An 11,997-nucleotide genomic window follows, 5' to 3' on the forward strand; every position below is an offset into this window, starting at 1 on the left:
CCCCAAAAAAATAAACTTCAGAGAAATCATTAACAAGTAATTTATCCTAGAAAATTTTGGGCCTCACTGCCATTTTAGGTTGTATCTAAAATGTTGGTGGGAGTGTAAACTAGTACAACCACTGTAGAAAACAGTATGGTGATTCCTAAAAGTTCTAAAAATTGACCTTCCACATGACCCTGCAATTGCCCTACTGGGAATATACCCGGAAGAACTCAGATAACTCTATAAAAAAGATACCTGCATATGTATGTTTTTTGCAGCATTATTCACCATAGCAAGAACATGTAACCACCTGTGCTGCCCATCAAAAGAAGACTGGATTAAAATGAAGTACATATAGACCCTGGAATATTACACAGCCATGAAGAAGAACAAAATTATGAACTACACAGCGACCTGGATAGAATTAGAGTTGATAATACTGAGTGTTCACTCACAAAAACAAAGATCTGAGTATCACATGTTCTCACTCATAAGTGGACCTTGAAGAACTACAGTAATACTATAACAAAATGTTTGACAGAAGTGGGAGCCGGGTTTGGTGGCTCAGCCTGTAATCCCGCACCTTTGGGAGGCTGAGGTGAGTGGATTGCCTGAGCCCGCAGGTTCGAGACCCACCTGGGCAGGCGAGACCTCATCTCTAAATAAATCAAAAAATTAGCCAGGCGTGGTAGCGCGCGCCTGTAATTCCGGCTACTCAGAAGGCTGAGGCAGAAGGATTATTGGAGCCCAGCAGGCGAGGCTGCGGTGGCCGGGAGCGGCCACTGCACTCCAGTCTGGGCGACAGAGTGAGACTCCAACTCAAAAAAAAAAAAAAAAAAATAGTATCCCAACTTGTTTTCCAGACCCTTCCTGACTGGAAGTGTGGAGAGGTTATCCATTCACTCACCTGGTTTCCTGCCACAGAGATAGAAAGCTAGTCTGTCCGTCAGCTCATACTGTATTTCTACTAGGCGTTCTGCCAGCTCATGGTGCCCTCCTTGCCTACCAAGAGAAAACAAAGTACCATTTATATTGCTTACTATTCACTGGTTTTGGAATAGGAAAGTACAAAGACACCTCCTGAGATACCTGAGCACCTTATCAAACATGACTTTTTAGAATAATTAACCTTTTTGTGTGAAGTAAACTGTCAAAGTCTACTTTGGGTCCCACCTTTATAAACTGTTTTCACCATCTGAACTACCCCCTTTCCTTTATTAATGCACGAAATACTTAATAAGGAATTCAAAGATTTATGAGCAAGATAAATAACTTCATTTAATGAGGTTAATAAATGGTTTAGAATAGAGGGTCTCAAAAATTAACTAGTGTTAATTATACAATGTCCATGTCCTACCCTTGGAAATTCTGAATCAGTAAGGACCCAAGCATCAGTATTTTATTTTTAATTTCATTTTAGAATTGTGGGGTAAAAGTTATGCAGCCAATCTAACTCTGGATGAGTCTAGTAATCACCTGAAGGGTTTCAACTCAAAAAGAGACATACCAGCCTCATGCACAGCTCACACCTGCAGCTATTTTTGCGTCCTTATCTTCAATTTACATAACAGAAAATATTAAGTTTGCCTTTCATCATTCATTAAACGTATACATATATATTAAAAAATTTTTTTGTTTAGACACAGTCTTAGTCTGTCATCCAGGCTGGAGTACAGTGGTGTGATCACAGCACACTGTGGTCTCCAACCCCTGGGCTCAAAGAATCCTCCTACCTCAGTCTCCCAAGTAGCTGGGACTATAGGCTTGTGCCTCCATATCTAGCTAATTTTTTTTTTTTTTTTTTTTTTTGTAGATACGGTGTCTTGCTATGTTGCTCAGGCTGGTCTCAAACTCCTGGCCTTAAGTGATCCTCTTGCCTCGGTCTTCCAAGTGGCTGGGATTACAGGCATGAGCCACCATGCATAGCCCCATTAAATAAATATTTAAGCTGCTTAGAATCCTTTTAGTAACAAGGCATATAAGTAAATTACATTGAGAGATTATTGTATTCAAGGTACAAATGAGAAAATCCCAAGGTAAGTGATAAGTAACAATAACGAGAGCTCTTTTCCCCTTCCAGGAGCAAGTGTAGTTTAGTCAGTTTTTCTTTACACCATGTAAGGCATTACACAATACTCTCCAACCTACCACAGAGCTTTGATTTTTAATGAGACATCTTTTTGTCTCATTTTTTAACATCTGTGAAATCAGGAAATAGCCTATAATTGATAATATACAATAACTTAATTGGCCAAGCTATTTTTTTTTTAGTGCTATATGAAAAAATAAACACTGTTCAATCAATGAGGGCTTAGATCTGATAAAATACTGTACTGCTCTTGTTATTGCGATACTTTCTGCTCTTTCCAGTCAGTCTCCTGCTGAGTTGAACACACCCTGTCCAGCTCTGCCTCCCAGTCTTGACATATGCCTTTCCACTCACCTGGATTGCTTTAGCTCCTTCTTCATGCAATCAAATCCAACCCATTCTTTAGAGACCAACTAAAGAAATTTCTTAATGATTTCAGCCACAATGAAGAAGCCCTATATATGTTTTTTAAGACCAATTATCCATTTTGCAATGAATCACATATGATCTTGTCTTATTTAACTCTCTCAGGCATTTATGAATCATCTCTTCCAAGAGATAGTAAATTCTGGGAAGGCAGAGTTTTGTCATTTCATCCATTTTATCCTCTATGGAGAAGAGTATGGTGTTTCAGTTAATCATTTGGAAAAAGAAGGAAAGATGTGTGATCTTCAGTCATTTAAATGATATTCAATACTAACCTATGAATTTACTTATTTTTCTGGTACTTCAATTTTCAAATAAAGAGAAATTTAAAGAATTTTACAGTGAATACCCAGATATCCATTACCTAAAACTTAAAATTAACATTTTTCTATACTTGTCTAATCACATATCTATGCACAGATTCGCTTTTAAGTTCAAGCAATGACTAACAACTTGAAGAGTGGGTTCTGTTAATTCTTGATACTTGATTTGGACTCTGACTGAGGCTCAAATACCACTGTATTATAAAAGATCATGTAAAAGACTGGACGCTAAGCACATTGGTTTATATCTTATCCTTCCTGGACTTTGTCAGCTAAGCTTTTACGCATCTGAAATGTCTTCAACTGCAAAAAATAAAAAAGTTAAATCTTTAAAGGGGCTAAATGTTAATCATTTACAACTTAGCTACTTAACAATAAATCACACCTAATATGAACAAAAAAAATCCCAAACAAATAAAAGCGGTAAGAATCTTGGTCTCCTACCTTGCATAATCAACAGGACTTTTTCCACTAGAATCCTGTGTGCCTGGGTCTGCTCCATATACTGCCAATAATTCAGCCTGTAAAATCTGCCCTGCTTTGGAGGCAACATGGAGTGGGGTGTTTCCTTTTTCCTGAGAATCATTAACAAAAGGTAGACAAAAAAGCAAATTAAATAAACTAATAGCTATATGAACACAACTCATTTAGCTTCAATTTAATATCTGAATCTATTTATGTTTTCTTACAGGGTGAAAGAAGTTGGCTTGTGCTCCTAAAGATAACAGTCTCAAACAAGTTTCAAGATTCCCTGTTCTCACACTTGAATGGAGTTGCTGAAAAACATACAAACAAAAAGGAATACTTGTTAGCAGCACAAAGTACTAGGGCAACTGGTACACCATTTTAATATATGTTACACTAATAACACATTATCTTTATTTGGCTCAGTAAGGTGAACAGACCAGTCTCTGCTGGTCACAACCACCCCTAGGCTGTAAGGTGGGGTCAAGCCTATTTTACTGATAAGGAAACTGGGCCTGTGAAGGCTGACCTGCCCAGATGCGTGACTTGTCCAAGAAAGTGGCACAACCAGAATCTGAGTGAGAGGCAGAACTGTCTGAGGAGGTTGTTATGTTTGGTTCTGGTCTGACAGACCTGAACTTCAAACCATACCTCCTTCAAGCTGTGTGACCTTGAGAAAGTTCTTTAAGCAATCTGAACCTTAGTTTCCTCACCTCAAAAATGGAGAAAATAATGCTGCCTATTCACAGAGTGATTGTAAGGATTCGGTGATATAATAAAGTTCTTAAAAAATACAAATGTTGTAATAATAATTGTTATTATTAGCTGTTGTTACTGAAGATAGGGCTTCAGTACTTCAAATTCTACACTGCGTAAGCTACAGGATTCTGTCTTATAGCATAACCTCTCTTCCACACTATTTTCTTGCCTGTATATAATACTTAATATAGTCTTTCAGGGTGGGAAATAGGCCTGTGATATAGCAAGTGTTGTACTACTGCAGAAAAGCTCTTATACATTCAGAAGATGAGCTGCTTTCTTTCAAGTCTAACCTAGAATTGTCCAAGATACAGTAACCCTTATCATAGGAATGGAGAAACCTACTCTAATATCCATGTCTCATTTTGTTAAACTTTTTTAGAGTTTTATTTTATCTTATTTTTGTAGGGTCTCACTATGTTGCCCTGGCTGGTCTTGAACTCCTGGGTTCCAAGTGATACTCCTGCCTGGGCCTCCCAAAGTGCTAGGATTACAGCCATGAGCCACCACACCCAGAATTTTTTTTTTTTTTTTAAGAGACAGGGTCTCACTATGTTATCCATGCTGAACTAGAGCTCCTGAATTCAAGTAATCCTTCCATCTCAACCTCTAGAATAGCTAAGACTACAAGCATTTGCCACAGTGCCTAATTCTTTATTTTTTTTTTTTTACATTTTGATTCTAAAAAACCCACCAAGTCTTATTAATGGAAGTAAAAATTATACACATTTCTATGCAAAATTTAAAACTGTGAATTATGAGTGCCATGTTCTGTGAACGAGCATTTATAAAAAGCAGTGCTTTGAAAATAAATATGCATATTTCTTATGGCATCTCAAAAACACGTGAAGGCCCACATAAAGAAAACCATCTACTCATTTTACAAGTATGATTCACCTTTCCTTGTACTGCAGCCTTGAGTCACACATTGCTTTCTGAAGATGTTACTGCTGTGCAATCTGGAAACCTGAAGAAGTTACTCCTCTTCCCTTGGTACTTTTCTTTTCCTGGTCCTTATTAGAAGCAAACAATTGTCCTACAAACTTTCTAGTCCCTTCTAGAAACAAATTCTGACATGCATGGATCCTATTTCAAAGTACAACAAACAAAAAATTTGTCAAAATATAATTTTAAAACTATCCTGGTGGCTGGGTGCAGGAACTCAAGCTTGTAATCCCGGCACTTTGAGAGGCCAAGGTGAGAGACTTGCCTAAGCCCAGGTATTTAAGACCAGCCCGGGGCCGGGCTCAGTGGCTCAGCCTGTAATCCCAGCGCTTTGGGAGGCCGAGGTGAGTGGATTGCCTTAAGCCCGCGGGATCGAGACCCACCTGGGCAACTTGGTGAGACCTCATCTCTACAACAGATCAAAAATGAGCCGGGCGTGGTAGTGGGCGCCTGTAGTTCCAGCTACTTGGAAGGTTGAGGCGGAAGGAAGCTGGAGCCCAGCAGGTCGAGGCTGTGGTGGCTGGGAGCGGCCACTGCACTCCAGTCTGAGTGACAGAGTGAGACTTCAACTCAAAAAAAAAAAGACCAGCCCAGGCAACTTGGGAAGACTTCATCTCTACAATTAAAAAAAAAAAAAAATTAGCTGGGTGTGGTAGCACGTGCCTATAGTTCCAGCTACTTGGAGGGCTGAGGTAGAAGGATCGCCTGAGCCCAGCAGGTCGAGGTTGTGGTGGCTGTGAGTGTGCCACTGCACTCCAGCCTGGGCAACAGAGGACTCCAATTTTTAAAAAAATTTAAAAATAAATAAAAACCATACTGGAAATACACAAATAGTTTTCTAACTACTTATTTCCTCTTTGTCCTTGAAATCGCTGTTACGTAAATGACTGTCATATGAATTAAGATTAAGGATAAAACCAATTGCAAAAAAGCTGTTATTAATTACTTGATGTACAGAAGCGAGTTTTTTTCTTCCTTTTTAATTTTTTTTCAAGTAAAACAATATGCTATCTCAGTTTCTTTAGGGATTTAAAAAGACTCAACCCACCTTGCTAAGATCTTTGGCAGTCACACTATCGTCATCTCGGCAGGGCAAACGATGGACAAACGCTAACATCTGATACTTGGCTCTGATGAAATCCGCTTTATTGGGACTGGCTCAAAAACAAAAAATAAAACAGTTCACTTGTAGTTCAGATACAACATTCCCCATCCTCTGTACTGTAAAAAGAAGAGGAAGTGACCCACGTCTCCCACTTGAGAATAAAATGAACAATGCTCAAATAAATTTCAGCAGTGTTTAAGACCTGAAGTCTGAAAACACACATTAGTCATTATCATGGCTGGGACTGCAGAATACCTGCTTTTTATAGTATCTTTCTTCTCTGTGTAATTTTCTGAATTGATCTAGCAACCTTGTGAGAAAGCGACATTTAGTCTCATTGTATAGGGAGGCAACAGATGGAGGACTGATGCCCAGAACCTAGATTTTTGATCTGCCCACCTTTTGTTTAAGCACCTAAGTTTAAATCTGATTACAACCACAGCCTCCAGGCCTTGGTTTCCAACTGCAGAAACCATTTACTCCTGCCGGGTAACCATGCAAAACAGATGGTCCCACTCTGCCTCATTCTACATTTCCAACAGCAAAGAGCCCAATGCACAATTAAGGGAACCACCTCCTGTGCGGCCCTTGTGGAGACTGATAAAAAATAGCTGCTCTCCTTTCAGTGGGTCCATTTGTTATGAAGAAATGAAGTATTTATAAACATTCCACTCACTGTACTTTATCCTGTGGATTAGCTTTACGTCTTCCGCTCATAATCGAGGCAGGGTCCAGCAAAGAATGCTCCCATATAGAATTAGCACCGTTATTATACAAGGTTTCAACCATCTAAAACCAAGCAGTATGAAATAATATTTTAATTTCTTTCCACAAATATTCAATGGGAATCAGTGACTGAACTGGGAAAACAAAGTCCTACTACAAACACTAACATGTTTGCACTATCATTCATATTCTTGTTTCCTGATTTGTGAATAAGAAAGATGAACCTAAAAGCAGGCTTCAGTTTTGATCAGTAGGGTAAGTACATACCTAAATGCATCTGATGGCACTATTTTTATACATTATGAAGGAACAGTACTTTGACACTTTAGGGCAGCATTCCCCAAGCCTGATCAACTACTGTTTTCAAGATTCTTAACAAGCCATGTACTGTCTATAGTATTTTCTTTAAACTTACTCACTTTTTAAAATGTCTACTAATAATTATGGTTTGATGTACTAGTAATGATTTTCTTATTATATGGGAATTGTTGCGTTAGGATCAACCCTGACATTTTAAACTATTCATCACTAGACTTTATTCAGATTCTATAATATAATCTGGTTTTGTAAACAGACAGACCTGAGGGCAGTAAACACCCCCTTTCACATGAGCAAGAGCGATTAGAAACTTCTAAGCAAAAGTTATTAATAAATCATATCTCCTGATTTCATTTCAAAGCATAACTCTTGAAACAACTCCATTTGTTTTTTAAGTTAGTGGAGATATTATCACATCAAAGATCCAAATCTACTTGTTTTGCTACCTTGGTATATACAGGCAAGTTTAAGGGACATGCTGTGTAGTTTCCATAAATTTAGTGATATATGTGCTCAAGACAGATGAAGGCAAAACACACGCTTAATCCTGAGTTCCAAGAGAACGTGAAGAATGTGTACTCCAGAAGTACTGGGAACATGACATTGGACCCCAAATAAAACAAAGAGCCTACTTAACAGAGCGTTAGGCATACAATCAAAACATCTGAATTTGGTCTCTGACTAATAACAAGAACTTTAAGAAAACTTTAATGTTTCAGAGATTTCTGAGGAATCCCAGTTCATGCTTTTATCAAAGCAGGAAACAGTGTTCTAAAAATATTAGCAAGTATTCAGTAATAAGTACATTAATGAAAAGTTTCTCGAGGGGTAGCTTTTGAAAACACTCATCATGGTGCATGGAAAAGATGGATGATTTAGAAACAATTTCTTTCTTTTTTTTTGAGTTGGAGTCTCACTCTGTTGGCCAGACTGGAGTGCAGTAGTATGCTCCCAGCCACCGCAGCCTCGACCTGCTGGACTCCAGTGATCCTTCTGCCTCAGCCTTCCAAGTAGTTGGAACTACAGGCGCGCACTACCATGCCCAGTTAGTTTTTAAAAAATTTTTATTGTAGAGATGAGGTCTCAGCAAGTGGCCCAGGTGGGTTTCAAACCCGCGGGCTCATGCAATCCACTCACCTCAGTCTCCCAAAGTGCAGGATTACAGGCTGAGCCACCAAGCCCGGCTTAGAAACAATTTCTAATGACACTCCAAAAAGTCAGTGCAACAGTACCAAGATATTTTAATGACTAGCTATCTATATATAATTGAGCTTTTGGAACAAGATTTATGCTGGGGGGGGGAAATCTTAAATGTTGAATTCAATACAGATAATGTATACAGAACTGATGGACATGCACCTCTGTTCAATTATAAGTCAAGCAATTTTGTAAGATTTAAGAAGTGGACTAGGAGAAATTTTAGTTGCTAAGGCAATGAGCCTTAAAACATAAACTACAAACTGTGAGAAGAAATTCTTTACCTGAAGCAGTGTTGGAGGCCACGGTGTGTGTTTAAGATGCCTCACTTGGGAGATATGGCGCCCTAGACTCCGATGGACACTGCAGCACTCATCACATATAAACGTTCCCCTATTTACTGATGCCCAGGAAGGATCTGGAAAGAGAGTGAAATCTCAGTGGCGAGGATACCAGTTGGCTGGTACATTGCCAAATGCCAAGACAACTGAGGTCTGTTTTGGTTTTTCAGAAAAAGGAGACATTTTTGTTGTTTTAGTATGTTTATCAACATATCAAGCTGGTAATCTAATCTGATGATACTACCTACATTGGTTGATTAGGTACAATGTTAATTGAGACTAAAAACATGAGGTGAAGCCTTGAATGAGCAGTTATCTTCTTTCTGGTTCAGGGCCACAGGTTGTAGCCCTAAGGTGGACTCCACTATCTCAGAGGCATGCTCTTTCATTCCATGTAAAAGAAGCGACTGAGAGAGCACAGATGAACCATTTCAAATCCATCTCCACAAAGAGCAAGATAATATCATTTTGACTGAATTATCTACATAGCATTAGCTGGAGTAAATGGTGAAAAGACTGCTGCCCCAATTCACTACCACAAGTTAACACTCCCATATGCTTAGCAGAAAGCTGTGAGTTAGAGAGTCATAAAGTCATTCATCTGCTACAGTTCTGAGGACAGGGAAACCTGGCCTCTTCCACTAGGAAATGTTCTAGGATATCCATTATTTTAGATAAACTACAGAGTCCAATCCTGCAATTGATCTGAAAGAAAAGAATCTGTAATAACAGAGACTTCACAGCGACAAAGATATAAAACAAACATAAGTAATATTTTTGGTGTAGGTATAATACTTTTTTCCTTTCAAGACATAGAACTTCATTAGACACTCTTTGACACACGTAATAATTCATACTTGGTAGGCAGGATGAACCAGAGTAAGTAAACTGAGCACTTAGAAGCCCCAAAGAAAGAAAGACCTTCTATGGTTCATCAGACTCACAGTGGGGTGACGATAGGTGCCATTCAAGTTGCTGGGCCTAAGGGTTATATTTTAAAATTCTTCAATGTCCACAAAAATCTCTAAAATGCATGTAAATCGTCTTCACCATTTTTAGCAGTTTATTCAAACCCTTTCAAACCATATAATAAAAAGTTACAGAATTTCAATGAGAGACAAATCCTGGAAACCAGGGAGTGTGGTGGTTAAGAGGGTTGGCTCTGGAGACAAAGCAGTCCAGGGTTTGAACCCCAACTCTTCCACTTCTTGTACAATGATCTCAGACAAGTTATTTCTTTGAACGTACTCACCATGGGTCAAATGGGAATAACAACACATTTCAGGCTAGCGAGGATATGAAAAGTAAAGTACCTCTCATATAGTAAGTACCCAGTCATGTTAGCTGTGACATCTTTTCTAAATTATTTTCTGAGTATTCAGATATTTTCAAAAACCTAGTGAAATTCATAGCCACCAGAAAGAGGTTTTGACTGGAAATACTTAAAACATCGACTGTTTCGTGTGAATATTGTACTACTGTAGTGGAGTTTTCAGGTAGTTGAACTCAAGAGTATAATGTATTTAAAATGAACGAGATTCATTTTTTTAAAAAGTAAAATATTTAATAAGATGCAAGCATAGTTAAATGTTTACTAAGAAATAAACCAGAAACAAAATAATTCAATAAAGTATAACTCTCCACAGTACTACTATATCATTGTAAAAAGCAAAAATTGGAAACATCAAGATGAAGGATGGAGATAAGTAACAGATTGCTTTCTGCAGTATGGTACTACCACTAATGACAGAAGATTGTTTTGAAGCATAGTGTTGATTTTAATATATCATTCAGAGGATTCACAGTATTCTGCAAGGAAATTAAATAGAAACAAGACAGCAAGGATATGACAGACATTAAGAGAGGTTCTTGATTAATCACTTTAAGATTATGCATCAGAATCCCATGGGAAGAATATTAGAATGTAACAACATAGTAAAATCAAAATTGAGTTTGTATGAATGAGGTTGAGTGAAACCCTTCAAGATTATCTGGATGCTTTACACCAGGGCTCCATGGACACCACAAGAGGACTGGAAAAAAAAAAAAAAAAGGTCAATTCCCCCTGAGAATCGTACAGATTCTGTATGAAAGAAAAAGTACATATGCATTTTGTGGGGAAGCACCTTAGCATTCACCAGAAACTCAAAGGAGCCCCTAACCCTACAGGTAACTCTGTCACTAGGGCTTTGCGGAAAAGGCAACACAAATTCCTGGCTGCTCAAGTTCACAGCACATTTTAAGGTAGCCTAATTATTTTCAAAACAGGAAGGAAGTGACTCAAGTTTCTGTAGATTAGGCTAAGAGACAACAACTAAAACGATACAATGGAAAAGAAAAGAGTTCTGAAATGCACTAAACACTGCAAAAGTGCAAGGCAGTATTTCGGGAGGCAATGGAGAAACAATTTTCCTTTGCCACATATCATCCACTGAGAAGTAAAGAATATACATTCCAAGAGGAAGTCATAAGCTAGACACATGTGAATCAAACACATCACAGAAAGTTCAACTAAAAACAGGCAAGAAAATAAGGAAGTGGAACAAAAAACATTTTTAGAGAAAACGACGGAGTTTGTATAACACACTAACCTGGTTTATAAAACAACTCTTTTAAAACTCCTCCATCCCCCCTCCCTATCTTCAAAGGAAACTGGTAACACCACCTGCACTATATGGACCATGACATAACCACAAGATTTGAGTTATCACAATACTACTTAAAATCAGCCTCCACTTCCAAATGACAAGATAAAGATCAGAACAGTTGCAAAGCCACTGGTGATCGGTGATGTAATTAAGATTGTATATTGGATGCTATTGTGCCAAGGAGGCCATGTTGCTTTCGAATTACTTCAGACTCAAAGCCAATAAATTCAAGCACCTGAACAGCATATAATAATCTATACAGAGGTCAGGTATAGTGGCTTATGCTTGTAATCCCAGTACTTTGGGAGGCCGAGGTGGGAAGATTGCTTGAACCCAGGAGTTCATGACCAGCCTAGGCAACAGTGAGACCTCACCTTTACAAGAAATTTAAAAAATAGCTGGGCATGGTGGCTTATGTCACAGCTACTTGGGAGGCTGGGATGGAAGGATCATGGGAGCCCAAGAGGTCGAAGCTGCAGTGAGCTGTGCTCATGTCACTGCCCTCCAGCCTGGGCAAAAGAGTAAGACCCGATTCAAAACAAACAAACAAACACACAAATGAAAGTCCATATAGAGCCGGGTTCGGTGGCTCAGCCTGTAATCCTGCACTTTGGGAGGCTGAGGTGAGTGGATTGCCTGGGCAACTTGGTGAGACCTCATCTCTACAATA

The 11,997-nt window shown here is 38.7% G+C and overlaps 1 protein-coding gene across 2 annotated transcripts in view; it reads right to left on the reverse strand.

The window, feature by feature from the left end:
• Nucleotides 1-11,997, reverse strand: part of LOC103255556 (ARF GTPase-activating protein GIT2) — a 41,157-nt gene that overhangs the window by 27,770 nt on the left and 1,390 nt on the right. For both annotated transcript variants that reach the window (XM_021710187.1, XM_008053535.1), the window contains exons 2-7: nt 8,623-8,756; nt 6,774-6,886; nt 6,041-6,146; nt 3,513-3,599; nt 3,268-3,398; nt 893-987 (exon numbers count right to left, since the gene is read on the reverse strand). In XM_021710187.1, the coding sequence (XP_021565862.1) occupies nt 893-987; nt 3,268-3,398; nt 3,513-3,599; nt 6,041-6,146; nt 6,774-6,886; nt 8,623-8,756 (666 nt within the window). The remainder of the gene's footprint in view (nt 1-892; nt 988-3,267; nt 3,399-3,512; nt 3,600-6,040; nt 6,147-6,773; nt 6,887-8,622; nt 8,757-11,997) is intronic.

Source organism: Carlito syrichta, unplaced genomic scaffold, assembly GCF_000164805.1.
Source record: "Carlito syrichta isolate Samal-C Ts95f unplaced genomic scaffold, Tarsius_syrichta-2.0.1 Scaffold288251, whole genome shotgun sequence".
NCBI lineage: Eukaryota > Metazoa > Chordata > Mammalia > Primates > Tarsiidae > Carlito > Carlito syrichta.